Consider the following 19,970-nt stretch of genomic DNA (forward strand, 5'->3'; position numbering starts at 1 on the left):
TGGTCCGGGCAGCGTGTAGAGCTCTACCAATCGCGGACTCAGATGCACCGGTAAATTGGGGGTTTGGGGCATAACACAGGAGGATCCAGGTCCCCTGCATCGGATCTGGATCTTAGTCTCATAGTCAGACCTATTTGAGCTCTGATTATAAGATGACCCCGATTATAAGACAAAGGGTATTTTTCAGAGCATTTGCTCTGGAAAAAACCTCGTCTTATAATCGAGCAAATATGGTATATACTCTCCAGCCGTATAACTAATCCCGTCCTTATAACCCGTTATATCCCTGTATATTCCTCATGTTATATATTATATACTCTCCGGCCCGTATAACTAATCTGTCCTTATAACCCGTTATATCCCTGTATATTCCTCATATTATATATTATATACTCTCCGGCCGTATAACTAATCCGTCCTTATAACCCGTTATATCCCTGTATATTCCTCATATTATATATTATGTACTCTCCGGCCGTATAACTAATCCCGTCCTTATAACCCGTTATAATCCTGTATATTCCTCATATTATATACTCTCCGGCCGTTATAACTAATTCCCGTCCTTATAACCCGTTATATCCTGTATATTCTCATATTATATATTATATACTCTCCGGCCGCATAACTAATCCTGTCCTTTAGAACCTGTTATTTCCTGTATATTCCTCATATTATATATTATATACTCTCCAGCCCGTATAACTAATCCCGTCCTTATAACCCGTTATATCCCTATATATTCCTCATATTATATACTCTCCGGCCGTATAACTAATCATGTCCTTATAACCCGTTATATCCTGTATATTCCTCATATATATATTATATACTCTCCAGCCCGTATAACTAATCCCGTCCTTATAACCTGTTATATCCTGTATATTCCTCATACTATATATTACATACTCTCCGGCCGTATAACTAACCCGTCCTTATAACCCGTTATATCCCTATATATTCTTCATATTATATATTATATACTCTCCGGCCCGCAGGGGAGGGCTGGCAGCCTAAGGCCTGGGGGGCAAGTCAGGTGAAGTGGCTCCGCCCCCTCGCACTCACCTTTCACCCCTCACGCTGCTCCCATCACTATGCGGCCATCAGGCTGCTGGAAAACTTATCTAAGCGGCCGCTGGTTGCTGATGCCACCGGCCGGAGCTACTTTAATCATTTTTTTTATTTATTTAATATGCAGGATCGCTTTCCATATTAAAAATAAATAAATAAAGTATTAAAGTAGCGCCGGTCGGCAGCATCAGCACCCAGCGGCCGTTTAGATTCGATTTCCAACAATCTGATGGCCGCATAGTGATGGAGCAGCGTGAGGGGTGAAAGGTGAGTGCGAGGGGGCGGAGCTTTCACCCCTCACGCTGCGCTATCACTTGGCGGCCATCGCATACGGCCACTGGGTGCTGATGCCGCCGGCCGGCGCTGCTTTAATACTATTTTTTTTTTTCATTTAATAGCCGATCCGGCTTGCCATATTCAATTTAAAAAAAAAGGATTAAAGTAGCGCCGGCCGGCGGCATCAGCACCCAGCTGCCGTTATCGATTAGATTTCGGACGGCCTGGGGGGCAATTGCCCCCTGCCCAGCCCGCCCCTGTCCGGCCGTATAACTAATCCCGTCCTTATAACCCGTTATATCCTGTATATTCCTCATATTATATATTACATATACTCCAGCCCGTATAACTAATCCCATCCTTATAACCCTTTATATCCCTATATATTCCTCATATTATATATTATATACTCTCCGGCCGTATAACTAATCCCGTCCTTATAACCCGTTAAATCCTGTATATTCCTCATATTATATATTATATAACTAATCCCGACTTTATAACCCGTTATATCCTGTATATTCCTCATACTATATATTATATACTCTCTGGCCGTATAACTAATCCCATCCTCATAACCGGTTATATCCTGTATATTCCTCATATTATATACTCTCCGGCCGTATAACTAATCCCATCCTTATAACCCGTTATATCCTGTATATTCCTCATATTATATATTATATACTCTCCGGCCGTATAACTAATCCCGTCCTTATAACCCGTTATATCCCTGTATATTCCTCATATTATATATTATATACTCTCCGGCCGTATAACTAATCCCGTCCTTATAACCCGTTATATCTCTGTATATTCCTCATATTATATACTCTCCGGCCTATATAACTAATCCCGTCCTTATAACCCGTTATATCCCCAAATATTCCTCATATTATATACTCTCCGGCCGTATAACTAATCCCGTCCTTATAACCCGTTATATCCCCAAATATTCCTCATATTATATATTATATACTCTCCGGTTTTATAACTAATCCCGTCCTTATAACCCGTTATATCCCTGTATATTCCTCATATTATATACTCTCCGGCCATATAACTAATCCCGTCCTTATAACCCGTTATATCCTGTATATTCCTCATATTATATATTATATACTCTCCGGTCGTATAACTAATCTCGTCCTTATAACCTGTTATATCCCTGTATATTCCTCATATTATATTATATACTCTCCGGCCTATATAACTAATCCCGTCCTTATAACCCGTTATATCCTGTATATTCCTCATATTATATACTCTCCGGCCGTATAACTAATCCCGTCCTTATAACCCGTTATATCCCTGTATATTCCTCATATTATATATTATATACTCTCCGGCCGTATAACTAATCTCGTCCTTATAACCTGTTATATCCCTGTATATTCCTCATATTATATATTATATACTCTCCGGCCTATATAACTAATCCCGTCCTTATAACCCGTTATATCCTGTATATTCCTCATATTATATATTATATACTCTCCGGCCGTATAACTAATCCTGTCCTTATAACCCGTTATATCCCTCTATATTCCTCATATTATATATTATATACTCTCCGGCCGTATAACTAACCCCGTCCTTATAACCCGTTATATCCTGTATATTCCTCATATTCTATATTATATACTCTCCGGCCGTATAACTAATCCCGTCCTTATAACCCGTTATATACTCTCCGGCCCATATAACTAACCTCGTCCTTATAACCCGTTATATCCCTGTATATTCCTCATATTATATATTATATACTCTCCGGCCGTATAACTAACCCCATCCTTATAACCCGTTATATCCTGTATATTCCACATATTATATACTCTCCGGCCATATAACTAATCCTGTCCTTATAACCCGTTATATCCCCGTATATTCCTCATATTATATATTACATACTCTCCAGTCCCCACTTCATGGCATCTATTGGATTGGATAGGCTAGTGGATTCCACATCTCTCTGCCTTTTACTCTGAAGGGACGTCCTCTCGTTCTTTGCGCAATCTTATTAATAAACAGGTCATCAGAGAGCAGCTGCTATTGGCTCCCTTTTTTTTGTATAATGACATCATATCACCTGTAAAATGATTTACACATCTCTTCCTTTTCCCCAAGATGCACAACTTTACATTTATCGGCATTGAACCTTGTCTGTCTCCGGCCTTGCACTGGCCCCTCTCCACCTCACCGGGGACTGTTTTGGTGATAAATATTAAACTATGAACCACCTCGTAACGGCCACTTAGCCACGGACTTCTGATTGTACTGCACTTCAGCATACGTTAGTGTTTTGCTCTGGTAAGAAACAGAGAAGACGGGACACAGGACGTGGTGTAAAATACTGGTCTCCATTATATACTTTTGCAGAAATATTGAAAACTTTTACATTATTTTTTTTAAACTGTTCTAATTTGTAAGACTAAAGAGTCAGTCGCCACTCCACACGTTCCGCACTCAAATGCAGGCAACACCCGGCCCCAAGCATCGTCTCTCCCCCACTCTCTATAATCTGCACATCTGGATCACAGCTGGGGGTTATTATTCCTAAATCGTAGGATGCGAAGTCCTGAAAAGCAGGTTGAAGTACCACATCTTGTGAGGGGGGGGGAGGTCGCATGACTTGCGCTCGCAAATCAAAACTTCATCCAGCAGCCCCCCAGCCAGACGCAGCTCACTTTTAATGGAAGACTACAGCGGCCAGACGCGGTCGCACCGGAGCCCTCAAAACCAGCTCCTAGCAAAAGGAGTTTCGACTTAGGTGTCCGACGCTCAAGCCAGAGCCGGCTACTTCATATCGAGCGTAAACCACAGGCCGGGAGACGCGGCTTAGTCCTCCTCGTCGGAAATTTCTTGCGCAGGGATAAGGCGAAGGCTGTTGGCCCGGATGCTTAGGAGGGAAGTGCAGAACGACATGAGGTCAGCTACCCCTTGCCCCGTCACACCGGTGCCGTCCAGGTTCATCTGCACTATAGAAACTTCTCTCAGAAAGCAGAGACCTAAAAGACAGAAGAGACTGAATGGCATGCAGTGAAACCGCGCAGGAGCAGCCCTGAAATACAGCATAAAAATAACACAAAATGTGCCGGGAGATGCGATGGGTATTCTGGGGCAAGTTTCCTCTTCCGTGAAATGAGAAGTCGGCATTTAGTGAGGTAAGGATCACTGATTGGTACAATAACAGGCCCAAGATACGGCACCTGGCTCACAGCAGGCTCTCCTGCCGCTGACACTACCACCACCCCACCATCACACTGCGCAGCAGACACCTCTGGCCCGCCCATCACATCGCACAGCAGGCTCTCCTGCCCCCCATCGCATAGCACACACCTCTGACGCCCCCCCCAATCACACTGCACAGCAGGCTCTCCTGCGCCCCCCCCAATCACACTGCACAGCAGACACCTCTGGCCCCCCCATCACATCGCACAGCAGGCTCTCCTGCCCCCCCATCGCATAGCACACACCTCTGACGCCCCCCCCAATCACACTGCACAGCAGGCTCTCCTGCCCCCCCCAATCAAACTGCACAGCAGACACCTCTGGCTCCCCCCCATCACATCGCATAGCACACACCTCTGACGCCCCCCCCATCGCATAGCACACACCTCTGACGCCCCCACCATCACATAGTACACACCTCTGACACCCCCCCTCGCATAGCACACACCTCTGACGCCCCCCCCCAATCACACTGCACAGCAGACACCTCTTGTATCAGCGACTCTCCATGAACTACCGGTCACATTACCCCCTTTAACCCCCAAACCCCCCCACGCGATCACTTACCCTTGTTGGTCACCCGTGTCCGGCTGAGATTGACCTTCAGCAGGTTTTTGCAGCGTCTGATGCCAAGTTTTAACACATTATCCCCAACAGCCGTGTCCGCGAGCCCCAGAACCTGGACACGGAGATAAATCACACCCGTGGTATAAACGCATTTGTAACGCATGCCACCTGGAGAGCGTGTAAACGCGCAGCAGTAATAATGCACTGGAGTGCCTCACATGCATCTTACCTGCAGGTGTGGCAGGTGTGGGATGCACCGAGACACCCCTCTGCTGGTCACTTTAGTACGGTCCAGACTCAGCTCCTCCAGGTGCCTCAGACCCTGCAAATGGACCAGTCCGGCGTCCGACACCGACGTGTTACACAAGGAGAGGACCTGCAGTCTGCGGAGGGGGAGACCGTGAGATCCCACCCCTGGGGCACATCTAACATCACATGACAGCTTTAAAAACACATTCTACTGGTTGGAAAAATCACTTCATGTGTTGGGAATTCGGGCATTTTAACGTTACGAACATTGCCAGCCAATCAGGCAGTGGGCCAGCCCGGTGCATGCTGGGGTACCACAAGTAAGAGGCAGTTTCTACCGCTCTGCTCTAGTGTCTGTTACTCTCGGGGGGGCGCTGTGACATTCCTGTTTTACAAGCAAATACCTTTTCAGACCAACTGAAGGTTCCGGGCCCCGTGTCAGGTTTACCTGCGCAGGTGGGAGACATGCTGGACGCCCTGGTCTGTGATGTGAGTGTGATCAGTCAGGTCCAACTCAACAAGTGTACTCAGCTGCTGGAGAAAGGACAGACCGTGGTGTGTGAGACAGCGCCGTCCAGGGAGCACCAGCCGTGCAAGCGAGAGACCTGCAAAAAAGAGCAAGACCTTTAAACGGGAGCCCTGGAGACAGAAAAGAGCGCGTAAGACCTCGAGAGCAAGGCACAGACAGCAGGGGAATTCTTACCGAACACACTAGTCAGGGATGGTTTATGGGTAGATGGAGCGGACACTCACCTGACAGAAGTGCCAGCACTCGGTCCGAGGTCACAGACTGCACTCCTGACAGCGTAAGAGTTGTGAGCTCAGACAGAGATGTGACAGCCATGAGAGACTGCTCTGTAACGTGGGTGCTGTCTAAGTGCAAAGTGTTCAGCTGCTTCAGCTCACACAGATGAGAGATGTCCGACACCTGAAACACAAGAGATGTCCGACATTTCAGCGGCCGCGACAGGTCAGCAGGAGATGGGCCGAGACATCCCTGAATGTGAGCGGAGGGGACGCACAGGACAGAACACCAGGTGGGGTAGAAGTAATTGATGCCCCAGTAATCCCAAACACGGCGAGGAGACCTCAGACCCCCTCGGGATCCCGGGGGAAGGTGAGGAGGTGCTATACTTACTGGGGTATGTTTGATGCTTAGCACTCGCAGGTCGGGGGTACGGTGGCCCAGCAGGCTCAGGGTGCGTTCTGTCACAGCGGTCTGATTTACACTCAGGTGAGTCAGTGAAGAGCGAGTGCAGAGCAGGAAATCACACATTCCAGCATCGCTCACTTTGGTCTGATCCAGGACAAGGTGCGACAAGTGCTTCAGATCTGGAAATGGACGGACAGACAGACTGAGCGCGACAATAAGAGTAACGGTTTCTTAAAGAACTCTATAAGCTCTGCAGAATATGATGCCATTATATTATGGGTCACCCCACCCCCAGTTCTTTTCCTTGCATGTGCTGTGTTCTGCCCACGCTTAGGGCCAGAGCGGCCCACTGGGAACCCCGATTATTTATTGCTCTGTCAATGTACTATGTACTGCCCCCCAAGGTGATTAAGACTGAACCATTCTATTGCCCCCCACAGGCAGTATGCCAAGGAGACTGGGTGTTTAGTAGATGGGGGCTCAGATGATCATACAAATGGCTGAAAACATATTTTGGGGCACAAACTAAAAGAAAAGGGTAAAAAAAGAAAAGGGGGAGATTAGCGGAAAATGATTCCAGGGGTCAGTAATTGGTGGGTTTAACCCTTTAAAGGGAAATGAGCGAGGAAGGCAGAGACTCACCTCTCAGGTAGAGCAGACAGGACTCTGTAAGTTTGGTGCAGGAGCTGAGATTGAGATATTGCAGCTTCGGCAAATACTGCGCCACCGACAGAGCCACGTCTGCGAAGAGACAAAAAGGAAACCGTGAGAGTCAAACGCACCGAGTGCACTCAATATACACCCGTTACAGGTTACCGGCGCTGGGGCCGCCCGTCGGCAGGGCACAGGCGCTGGGGCCACACTCGGATACCTGTCAGCAGGGTACAGGCGCTCAGGCTGAGGATCCTCAGATTGGGGAAGCCCCGCAGATGTCGGATGAGGTCATTGGTGCAGTACTGGTAGCAGTTGAGGGTAATGCTGCGGACCGGGTTGCCTGTAAACAGCTCGAGGTTCCGGGGCCGGAGGACGCGCTCCTTGATCATGTGATGGATGAGGAGTTCTGCCAGCTCCGGGGTCAGACGGGAAAGCGAGCCCGAGTACTGCAGGGTCGGTGCTGAGGGAAAGACGGACACGCGTGACACAGGAGGAGGCTAAACTTACCTGGGAGACATGGGAGGTGAAAGGGTTAACAGAGGATGAAGGGGGCCGCAGAAAACGGGGTGGGGGAGGGGAACAGATTAAAATCATCCGGGTGATAAAGTGGCAGGGGGGGGGGGGTAACTTCCGTGGCAGGGCAGGGAGCCTTCATGGATCTTGCAGCACGTAGTCAAAGTGGCCACAGAACAGGGTTATCTTCTCACATGGTGACGTGGCGGGGCAGCGGCGGGAGGTTGTAATTGGGGGTAGCACAGGGTAAGTGAGATGGGGGGGGTACGGGGAGAGTACCGGTGATTACAGCGAGTGCACCCTGCAGGGCCTGGCGGCGTAAGCTGGGGACGGCCGACAGCCTGGAGACTCTGCAGACAGCCGGCTCCCGCTCCACGCTCTCCTGTCGAAGCTCAGCAGCCACTCGCGCCCTGACGCTTGGGGGGCCCTCCAGAGACGGGGAGGAGGCCGGGGCCATAGAGTCACCGCTCTCATCCGACGGTCTGAGGAGACAGCAGTAAAATATTGTACCGAACACACAAAACACACGCAGCACCGAGACGCAGAGACCGCACAAAACACACGCAGCACCGAGACGCAGAGACCGCACAAAACACACGCAGCACCGAGACGCAGAGACCGCACATCACACGCAGCCCCGAGGCGCAGAGACCGCACAAAACACATGCAGCACCGAGACGCAGAGACCGCACAAAACACATGCAGCACCGAGACGCAGAGACCGCACAAAACACACGCAGCACCGAGACACAGAGACCGCACAAAACACATGCAGCACCGAGAGGCAGAGACCGCACAAAACACACGCAGCACCGAGACGCAGAGACCGCACATCACACGCAGCCCCGAGGCGCAGAGACCGCACAAAACACACGCAGCACCGAGACACAGAGACCGCACAAAACACACGCAGCACCGAGACGCAGAGACCGCACAAAACACATGCAGCACCGAGACGCAGAGACCGCACATCACACGCAGCACCGAGGCGCAGAGACCGCACATCACACGCAGCCCCGAGGCGCAGAGACCGCACATCACAGGCTGCAAAAAGAGCACTTAAACTAACAAGCTACTCACCGGAGCCTCACTCCATTAGAGGGCCAGCGGTGGGATCCCGAGCTGGGCGATCTGGAACCCGATGGAATCAAATCAACGTCTGAAAACAGAGCAAGAGCAACAACTTCCTCTGAATGAGTCAGTGGGTGGGGTAAACTCCTGCAGTGGGAGGGGCCAGTGTCCCATAAATTCCTTGTGTTTGTGTCGCCCTGCACTGGGAGGGGCCAGTGTCCCATAAATTCCTTGTGTCTGTTGCCCTGCTCTGGGAGGGGCCAGTGTCCCATAAATTCCCTTTGTGCCACCCTGCACTGGGAGGGGCCAGTGTCCCATAAATTCCTTGTGTCTGTGTCGCCCTGCACTGGAAGGGGCCGGTCACAGTGTTTTATATTTTACCTCCCGGGGCACCCGGCTCTCCCTCGGGTCTGACTTGCTCCTGACTCACCAAGCTCTGCCCTCGACCTGCAAAGGAACCATAAAGATCAGCCGTGGTCTACGAGACGTCTGCCCGCGGCCGGTCTGTTTCCTTACCCCATGAGTGCTGCGGGGAGGGAAGCGGCCCGTCTCTCATTAGGACGTTGGGGGACACGGAGTGAGCCGGTGAACCCAAAATAGGCAGGAGGCGCTGTCCTTGTGACATGAGCTCATCGGGACTGCAGATGGTGTCCACGGGGGCCGGAGACGATGCGGGGGGCTCAGGAGACAATGCGGGGGGCTCCAGGTCGGGTTCTGCTAGAAGCTTCTCTTTGTGGCGAACACACAGAGCGGCATTAGGGGTGAGGCCGAGGTCGCGCAGGCTGTGCTCCATGTCCTCCTCAGTGAAGTGTCTGGTGGGAAAGGTCTGCAGGAGGCTGCAGGGCGCCAGAGACGGCTGCGTGGACTCCAGGTGATCGCAGACGGACCGCAAGAGACAGTCCGCAGGAAACCACAAGCGGACGGAGCTTCCCGAGGGGAGACGCACCTGGAAGGAGGAGGAATCCGGTACATTCGCGCACAATACAGGAAACTCATTCTAATAGCATCCCCTCCCCCACACCTCCGTGCTCCTCGATGTACCCCCAGCGGCGGCCCTTTGCACCCCACGACTCACCATTAGAGCGCAGCCATTATCTGTCAGATGACCTTTGCTCTCTGAACTCTGACCCCTTTGGGGCTCGTTAACCTGCTGCCGGTCATGCAGTTTCTGCCGATCCTCCGCAATACGCTGGAGAACGAGATCCCGATCCTAGAGAACGAGGAACGTCCGTAACCGAGAACAACCATACATTAGACAGGGCACCGGCATCTCGATGATTTACCTATACATTAGACAGGGCGCCGGCATCTCGATGATTCAGGGCGCCGGCTCGCTGATTTACCTATACACGGCGCCGGCATCTCGATGATTTACCTACCATATTTATCGGCGTATAACACACATCTGCATTTCGCCTCCTCTGCAGTCCGGCACTCCGTGTGTCGGCGCTTTACTCTGACTCATTACTATGTGCCGGAACGCTCGCGGTACTTCAGCGACATCACCCGCGCAGTCTGGTGTGTAGTAGTGAGTCTGAGTGCCAGACCGCGTATATCGGCGTATAGCACGCAGCTACGATCGCAGCCCAGACATTTCGGGGAATAAGTGCGTGTTATACGCCGATAAATACGGTATACATTATACAGGGCGAGCCCTTGCTGCGCAGTGAAAGGTCTAACCTTTTTCTTGCAGCGTCTCTCTTCCTTCGCCTTCTCCGCCTCTCTGGCGCTCTGCTTCTCCTCGTACTCTCGTCTGTGCTGCGCTCTGCTGGAGATGGCTGGTGGACAGGCCCCGGGCTCCGGCGACGCTCTAGCAGCTGCAGACACGAGAAGAAAATGGTGAGAGATCCCGCATCACCCGGCAGTGGCAGGGGCAGACCCCGCCTGCGTCACCAGGCAGGGGCAGACCCCACCTGCGTCACCCGGCACCCTGGGCAGTAGGTTCGTCAGTTAAGAGTTGTGGGGTTGAGATGGTGTCTGACCTGGGGCGTCACCGACAGTTCCTCTGTCTCTCGGCGGATTGAAAGCTGTCACGGCTCCTGCTCCGGGGTCTGCCTCGCGTTGGATGTGTAACGAGCCACGCTGCTGCCCACTCCGCAAAATCCTGTCACATAAAATACAAAAATTCACTGCCTTCCCGCACACCCCTCCCCCAAGGGTCAGGATCCACAAATACCCTATCTGCCCCGGCATCAGTAAGAAGCGCACCAAGATCCACCAAGTGGACTTCACTAGCCTGATGCAGTAGCTGCTGGGCCCACACATGGTGAAGTTGGGGTATCTCAGGCTCGTGGACCCCAGGACCCCACACCAGGGATAGTTGTCCCTCCCCTCCGTGCCCCCCCGACATGCGGACAGTATATAACAGATCCGTGGCACTCACCAGTCGGCGGCGTCCTGCACCCCCAGACAGCCGGCCCGCAGAGCGCCCTGAACCTGCGACTCCTCAAAACCCATTTCATAAAGAGCCAGGAAGAGCTCGCCGATCGTCTGCAGGGAAAGAGGCAGCTCGTGGCACAACCAGATTTACCCTCCGATAACCCCCTCTATCTGCTGCCGGCCACGGGATATGTTGGGTGGCTTTCCCGGCACAAACAGCACACTGAGCTGATTCGTGTCCCTACACGGGGTGGCCAGTTACCCGGGCAATAGGGCACAGAGTCAGAGCGCCTAGCGGTCCAAGGAGAGCCAGCACGGAGCGCTCTTCTCCGGCTCACAAGGTGTTCCCAGGGAGCGTCTCCACGGGGCCACCAGGGAGCAACTGCCAGCGGACGGCCCCTGGCACCATATCTCATGCAGCCGCCCATAACACCAACGGACCCCCCCCCCCAGCAGCCCCACTGCATCCAACACACCGACTGTACAATCCCCACAGTGCCCAGTCTTACCCTGGCTACCACCCAGCACCGGGGCCCGCAGAGCAAACTCTTACCCCGGCCACCACCGTGCAATGCCCCTGGCACTCTGCCCTTTCCCCTTCGAGTCACCCCACAAACTCACCCCACGTCCTGCCGGCTCCTCCATGGTCATGGGGGGTCCACAGACTTCCTGTTTCAATTACAAAATAAAGTGCTTCAGCAACGTACACTCAGTTACACCATCACTCAGTGTCTGTGAGTCATCTCTACACTTCGCCGACGCTCACAACCTCCTTGTGTCACTCACACTCACCCCCTCCATGTTTCACCTAGACTCTGACACTTACACTCCGACACTCACAACCCCTTGCGTCCCACCCCGCGAGTCACTCACACTTTTTACTCAGACTACCCCTGTCAGGTTCGCTCACTCTCCTTCGCTGAGTGCAGTGGGGATTCCAGACTCTGATTGGTCCTTCCATCTGTCACTCCTAACACTACGGGTCCGCCTATATCCTGCTGACGATATGATTGGCTGATGTTGTATTATTTTCACGCTTCTCTAGTGACGTCAGTATTTGGCCAAACAACCCGGATTACGCTACTTTTCCAGCCAATAGGAAAGCCAATTGTTTAACCGAGCTTCAGGAGGGGCAACCCCTCACGTCAATCAATGCTGACCACGCCCAGAATCGAAGGCCTGTATCTGTAAAACTTTATTAACAATTAATTAGAGGAAACGGAAGAGGTGGGTTTGGGGTTGTGGATTCTTCCTCTGTCCCCAGTCTCAGAATAGCTATGCAGTATAAACCGTGTATACAGTATATACCCCAGACGGAGTAGAGAAAGATATGGGGGCAGTTTACACGGTGTATACAGTATATACCCCAGACGGAGTAGAGAAAGATATGGGGGCAGTTTACACGGTGTATACAGTATATACCCCAGACGGTGTAGAGAATGATATGGGGGCAGTTTACACGGTGTATACAGTATATACCCCAGACGGTGTAGACAACGATATGGGGGCAGCTTACACGGTGTATACAGTATATACCCCAGACGGTGTAGACAACGATATGGGGGCAGCTTACACGGTGTATACAGTATATACCCCAGACGGTGTAGACAACGATATGGGGGCAGCTTACACGGTGTATACAGTATATACCGCAGACGGTGTAGACAACGATATGGGGGCAGATTACACGGTCTATACAGTATATACCCAGACGGTGTAGACAACGATATGGGGGCAGCTTACACGGTGTATACAGTATATACCCCAGACGGTGTAGGGAACGATATGGGGGCAGCTTACACGGTGTATACTGTATATACCCCAGACGGTGTAGAGAACGATATGGGGGCAGATTACACGGTGTATACAGTATATACCCCAGACGGTGTAGAGAACGATATGGGGGCAGCTTACACGGTGTATACAGTATATACCCCAGACGGTGTAGACAACGATATGGGGGCAGTTTACACGGTGTATACAGTATATACCCCAGACGGTGTAGACAACGATATGGGGGCAGCTTACACGGTGTATACAGTATATACCCCAGACGGTGTAGAGAACGATATGGGGGCAGCTTACACGGTGTATACAGTATATACCCCAGACTGTGTAGAGAACGATATGGGGGCAGATTACACGGTGTATACAGTATATACCCCAGACGGTGTAGAGAACGCTATGGGGGCAGATTACATGGTGTATACAGTATATACCCCAGATGGTGTAGACAACGATATGGGGGCAGTTTACACGGTGTATACAGTATATACCGCAGACGGTGTAGACAACGATATGGGGGCAGATTACACGGTGTATACTGTATATACCCCAGACGGTGTAGGGAACGATATGGGGGCAGCTTACACGGTGTATACTGTATATACCCCAGACGGTGTAGAGAACGATATGGGGGCAGATTACACGGTGTATACAGTATATACCCCAGACGGTGTAGAGAACGATATGGGGGCAGCTTACACGGTGTATACAGTATATACCCCAGACGGTGTAGACAACGATATGGGGGCAGCTTACACGGTGTATACAGTATATACCCCAGACGGTGTAGACAACGATATGGGGGCAGCTTACACAGTGTATACTGTATATACCCCAGACGGTGTAGAGAACGATATGGGGGCAGATTACACGGTGTATACAGTATATACCCCAGACGGTGTAGAGAACGCTATGGGGGCAGATTACACGGTGTATACTGTATATACCCCAGATGGTGTAGAGAACGATATGGGGGCAGCTTACACGGTGTATACAGTATATACCGCAGACGGTGTAGACAACGATATGGGGGCAGATTACATGGTGTATACTGTATATACCCCAGACGGTGTAGAGAACGATATGGGGGCAGTTTACACGGTGTATACAGTATATACCCCAGACTGTGTAGAGAACGATATGGGGCCAGATTACACGGTGTATACAGTATATACCGCAGACGGTGTAGAGAACGATATGGGGGCAGTTTACACGGTGTATACAGTATATACCCCAGACGGTGTAGAGAACGATATGGGGGCAGCTTACACGGTGTATACAGTATATACCCCAGACTGTGTAGAGAATGATATGGGGCCAGATTACACGGTGTATACAGTATATACCGCAGACGGTGTAGAGAACGATATGGGGGCAGTTTACACGGTGTATACAGTATATACCCCAGACGGTGTAGAGAACGATATGGGGCAGTTTATATAGTAAATACCCCCAGATTGGAATAATATATATAGAGAGCTCAAATGGCGTATCTCACAGCTGTGATCCTGCGCCAGAGCTCTCAGGGACTCTCTGGTTAAAGGTTAATATTTATTGGGCCGCCGTAGAAAAAGGTGCGACGTCAGCACCCCGGGGATTCCTGATTCTGCGTAAATAAAGAGACCTCCAGAAGTGGTTACCGAGCGGGGAGCAAGTTTCACTCATTTAACCGAAAGGGGCTGGTATGTTCCAAGGGGAGGGGAAAGGGGTTAGGCCTCCCGTGGGGGCCGATCCGCCATAGGATCCACTGTTCTCCGGCGGCTGCTTCCTCTGACGGGTCCTCTTTTTCTTCTCCGGTTCTCGCATTATATAGCAGCCGCGAGCCGACGTCCTGTACGGAACGCGTTATCCTTTAAGTTTTTGGCGATTTTGGCACTTTTTTAATTCCTTGCCCTTTATAAACCCCGGTACCCCTCTGTGACAGGGCCAGGTTAACTGGAGTTGCCCCGGACCAACTGTACCCGGGCAGAGGCAGACATTCTCGTGGAACTCTGTGTCGGGGGGCAGTTTGCACAAAGTGTTTGGTTGGGTGAGGGTGTTTTGGGGGTCTGTGTTGGGGATTGGTGTGCGGTTTACCCGGGTCATGGAGTGTCTGTGTCCTGGTTCTGATCACATGACCCGGTAATATTTTATAACCATACCTGGTCGAACCCGGAGATTGCCGGGTGAGCGCTGCTCCTCCGGGTCGTGGGAGCGGGGTCTTGCCCCTTTTTCTGGTTGTATATATAGCTCTGTCTTTGGTTTTAATAAAGGAGTCCTGTTTTCACCTCAACATGAGTGCTGCCTGATGCTTGGGGTGGGCTGCCTGATGCGTGTGGTGGGCTGCCTGATGCGTGGGGTGGGCTACTATGATCCTTTATTGTCCTTTTCAGGACAATAGCCACACTGTGTAGCTAAGCTTCGGATAGCCACAGGGCCAAAGCATCTTCGGTGCAGCGATGTCCCCCCTTCTATCTACAACGCTGGTTCTGAAGGGGTTAATGGTTGGTTTCCCGGCAGGAGGAAGCAACGATTGGCGGGAGTACCCAGTCGGGGTGCAGGTCGGTCCCGTCACAGGACCCTCTTCTGCTTTTCTCCAGTTTATTATTGTCTGTGATTCGAAATCATCCTACTGATTCTGATTATAACAGCGCTATGGAATCTGATGGCAGCAGCAGGGTACCTGCCATACCGGAGAACCTACCAGGAGCCGACCATTGTGGGGCGTGGCCAGGACAGCCCACTGATGCCACTGACATAGGGGGCGTTCCAGCTGACATCAGTGATGTCAATGGGTGGGAAACTCCCCCATTTAAGGCAGAAATGGGCGGGGATTGGGGCGTGTCAGGACCCCTGAGACCTCGAGAGTTCCCAGGTATGGTACCTACCGCCCCCACACACACTACCTCCAGGACCCGGTGTCACGGACCCCCTCTCACCCCCCCTCATCCATCGCTCCCCAGGGGGTCTTTCTCCCACGCTATCGCGTAACCCAGTTAGCACATTAATCCCCCGCGAGTAAAAGAGTCTGGTATTCGCTGCACCCCGTCAGACAGATCACGTGGCAGATATCGGGGCCCGGAGGTGATTGGTAGAGGCGCCGATCACAGTGAGGGCTGCGAAGCTGTCAGTGGATTGTGCTGCCCGTGGAGCTGGTGACTGCCAGGGCCACAGACGCTGCGAAGAAGAACCCTGATTGGTTTTTGGCAGGAAAGGTACACAAAGTGACCTCACGGTTGCTGGTCTGGGGTTTAATCCGACTCCCCGCCGAGCCGTAAAGGAGTTTTCTGTTCTTTCTAAGCAAAAGTGGCAGTTGCTTCTGGTCTGATCCGGATCAGCAAAGGGAATCGTGGAAGGGATGAACGCCACGGACTGTTATTAACTCCTTACTAACCAACAGATACCTAGATCCCCGGGGTAAGACCCTTGGGGCCCCTGGGCAAGTGCAGACACACAAGACACGAAACAATCTGCTTACCTATTTACCTCCCCAAACTTGTCGCTCTACCTGGTGGTACCACGGTGACCTCGTGGCACAGCGATCAGGGAGCAGGTCATGTGATCAGTGACGTCAGAGACCTCAGCAGGATGCGTAAAAATCATTTATTTTCTTTACATCAGAGGCAGAGCAGCCACGGGGGACGTGGACTATTATTATATTCACATATAATAATCAGAGGGCTCAGATTGGCTAGATCAGATTGGGGGCCAGTGCAGTTACCCTAGTAACCTTTTGTCATAACCAGTGAAATGTAAGTAATTTGGGTGAAAAGGCAGGAAGGGTTGATTGCCCCCCCCGACTTGATGCCCCCTCTTAAAGATTTGCCCCTCCGGTCTGGCATGGGGCAAAATATGCAGCTGCTGCTGTCCTCTGTGGCATTTCTGACCATCCTGATGTTGACCGTCAGCCGGTTTATTGTGGATCCCGATTGCCCCACGCCAGGAACGTCTGCCACACCTGCCCCATATCGTGGGTCCGTCCGTCTGGGTTTGTCATTGGCGACGGGGACATTAGGGTCTGATTTGGCATCTCGGGCGAGCGGCCGGCCCGAGGGGTTATTATAATTGTGGGGGGGTTCACGTGGTCAGAGGTCACCCCGTGGTATGAATATCTCATAACAAAAATGCCAAGACCACAAAAAAGAAGGAGAAGAGACTCTGCTTCTTCCCAAAGCTTGACCACAGTAAGTTCTGAAGGCCTCTCGTGGTGACCCTGGACGGGCGGCCCAGGCTTATCAGTCGGGTACGTGGTGTCTCACGGGATGCGCGTGGATAACACCCGGTGCGGGGAGCAACGCCTGGAGGGTTCAGGGAGAAGCCGCGGTTTTCTTGTAGAATGATTCTGGTGGACGTGGCGCCGTCATATTCCTTGCTAGGAAGAGCAGTCATTTTAACGGTGCCACAAACTTCTGTCCAAGCTTTACCTTCCCAGCAAGAGCGGAGAGCAGGTGCCCCAAAACACGTGGAGCCCAACCTCCGAGGGTTAATGGTTTGTCAGCTCTGCTCCCTGCAGAACATGAAAGGCGAGCGCTCTGTGGGGTGCGGAGACCCAATGACACGTAAACACGGGCTCTGGAACGCCGTGTCCTGCGTCTCTGCGTGGCTCTGGTGCGCCTGTCACTCCAAACCTTCCCCCTCTCATCAACGAGCCCCACACACTTCACTCACTTATTTCACCCCACATTAACCTGACTGGTGTACCCTCCACTAAATTCCCTCACATCCCCTGTCACACAACTCACAGCCAACCACCTGCCCCACGTACTGCCCTATCACAAAAGTCAGTGCCAACCACCTGCCCCACGTACTGCCCTATCACACAAGTCAGTGCCAACCACCTGCCCCACGTACTGCCCTATCACACAAATCACGGCCAACCACCTGCCCCACGTACTGCCCTATCACACAAGTCAGTGCCAACCACCTGCCCCACGTACTGCCCTATCACACAAATCACGGCCAACCACCTGCACCACGTACTGCCCTATCACACAAATCACGGCCTACCACCTGCCCCACGTACTGCCCTATCACACAAGTCAGTGCCAACCACCTGCCTCACGTACTGCCCTATCACACAAATCACGGCCTACCACTTGCCCCACGTACTGCCCTATCACACAAATCACGGCCAACCACCTGCACCACGTACTGCCCTATCACACAAATCACGGCCTACCACCTGCCCCACGTACTGCCCTATCACACAAGTCAGTGCCAACCACCTGCCTCACGTACTGCCCTATCACACAAATCACGGCCTACCACTTGCCCCACGTACTGCCCTATCACACAAATCACGGCCAACCACCTGCACCACGTACTGCCCTATCACACAAATCACGGCCTACCACCTGCCCCACGTACTGCCCTATCACACAAGTCAGTGCCAACCACCTGCCCCACGTACTGCCCTATCACACAAGTCAGTGCCAACCACCTGCCTCACGTACTGCCCTATCACACAAATCACGGCCTACCACTTGCCCCACGTACTGCCCTATCACACAAATCACGGCCAACCACCTGCACCACGTACTGCCCTATCACACAAATCACGGCCTACCACCTGCCCCACGTACTGCCCCATCAAACAAGTCAGTGCCTGCCCCACGTATTGCCCTATCACACAACTCACGGCCAACCACCTGCCCCACGTATTGCCCCATCAAACAAGTTAGTGGCTGCCCCACGTATTGCCCTATCACACAAATCACGGCCAACCACCTGCACCACGTACTGCCCTATCACACAAATCACGGCCTACCACCTGCCCCACGTACTGCCCTATCACACAAGTCAGTGCCAACCACCTGCCTCACGTACTGCCCTATCACACAAATCACGGCCTACCACCTGCCCCACGTACTGCCCTATCACACAAGTCAGTGCCAACCACCTGCCCCACGTACTGCCCTATCACAAGTCAGTGGCTGCCCCACGTATTGCCCTATCACACAAGTCAGAGCCAACCACCTGCCCCACGTACTGCCCTATCACACAAATCACGGCCTACCACCTGCCCCACGTACTTCCCTATCACACAAGTCAGTGCCAACCACCTGCCCCACGTACTGCCCTATCACACAAATCACGGCCTACCAGCTGCCCCACATACTGCCCTATCACACAAGTCAGTGCCAACCACCTGCCCCACGTACTGCCCTATCACACAAATCACGGCCTACCACCTGCCCCACGTACTGCCCTATCACACAAGTCAGTGCCAACCACCTGCCCCACGTACTGCCCTATCACACAAATCACGGCCTACCACCTGCCCCACGTACTGCCCTATCACACAAGTCAGTGCCTGCCCCACGTATTGCCCTATCACACAACTCACGGCCAACCACCTGCCCCACGTATTGCCCCATCAAACAAGTCAGTGGCTGCCCCACGTATTGCCCTATCACACAACTCACGGCCAACCACCTGCCCCACGTACTGCCCTATCACACAAATCACGGCCAACCACCTGCCCCACGTACTTTCCTGACTCTCCTGGTGTGGAGTCCCGGTAGACGGCTGAAGCCTTTACATGAGGTTGAGTTTAGTGAACAGCAGAGAATTATCCCGGCCCACATCGGACCATCAGATTTAATAATCACACGTGGAACATATCCCACTATTTAGTGAATATGTCCCCACGCTGGGGTCACTGTGTCTGTGATTTAAATCAGACTCAAAAATCGAATCCTCTCTTTTGCCCTCTAATCCTTAGCCCCCCCGACATCAATTTATTGACCACGAACCCTTAGGGTCCCACCGCTCTCCATCACCCTCCACACCCTCCCTGCTCTCTATCTCTCTGCTCTCGTCTCTCTCTCTCTGCACGCTCTGCTCTCTCTGTGCATGCGCTCTGCTCTTTCTCTCTGCACAGTCTCTTCTCGCTCTCTGCATGCTCTCTTCTCTCTCTTTGCACGCTCTCTTCTCTCTCTGCACTCTCTTCTCTCTCTCTCTCTCTCTGCATGCTCTCTTCTCTCTCTCTGCACGCTTTCTTCTCTCTCTCTGCGCACTCTTCTCACTCTCTCTCTTCATG

General features: G+C 52.0%; 1 protein-coding gene across 1 annotated transcript; it reads right to left on the reverse strand.

The window, feature by feature from the left end:
- Positions 1 to 4,185: 4,185 nt before the first annotated feature.
- Positions 4,186 to 11,815, reverse strand: LOC149274300 (uncharacterized). The gene is made up of 16 exons (XM_089505663.1): positions 11,786 to 11,815; positions 11,169 to 11,275; positions 10,768 to 10,889; positions 10,466 to 10,602; positions 9,861 to 9,995; positions 9,302 to 9,731; positions 8,795 to 8,873; positions 7,994 to 8,196; positions 7,419 to 7,661; positions 7,190 to 7,288; positions 6,533 to 6,726; positions 6,148 to 6,322; positions 5,843 to 5,999; positions 5,375 to 5,528; positions 5,146 to 5,257; positions 4,186 to 4,355 (listed from the first exon to the last, which is right to left on the reverse strand). Exons 1-16 carry the CDS (start codon positions 11,813 to 11,815, stop codon positions 4,186 to 4,188), a joined length of 2,547 nt encoding a protein of 848 aa, XP_089361789.1.
- Between the last annotated feature and the right edge of the window lie 8,155 nt (positions 11,816 to 19,970).

This window comes from Sceloporus occidentalis, unplaced genomic scaffold (genome assembly GCF_023333645.1).
Source record: "Sceloporus occidentalis isolate IW3139 unplaced genomic scaffold, rSceOcc1.0.p SCAF_337, whole genome shotgun sequence".
Lineage (NCBI taxonomy): Eukaryota > Metazoa > Chordata > Lepidosauria > Squamata > Phrynosomatidae > Sceloporus > Sceloporus occidentalis.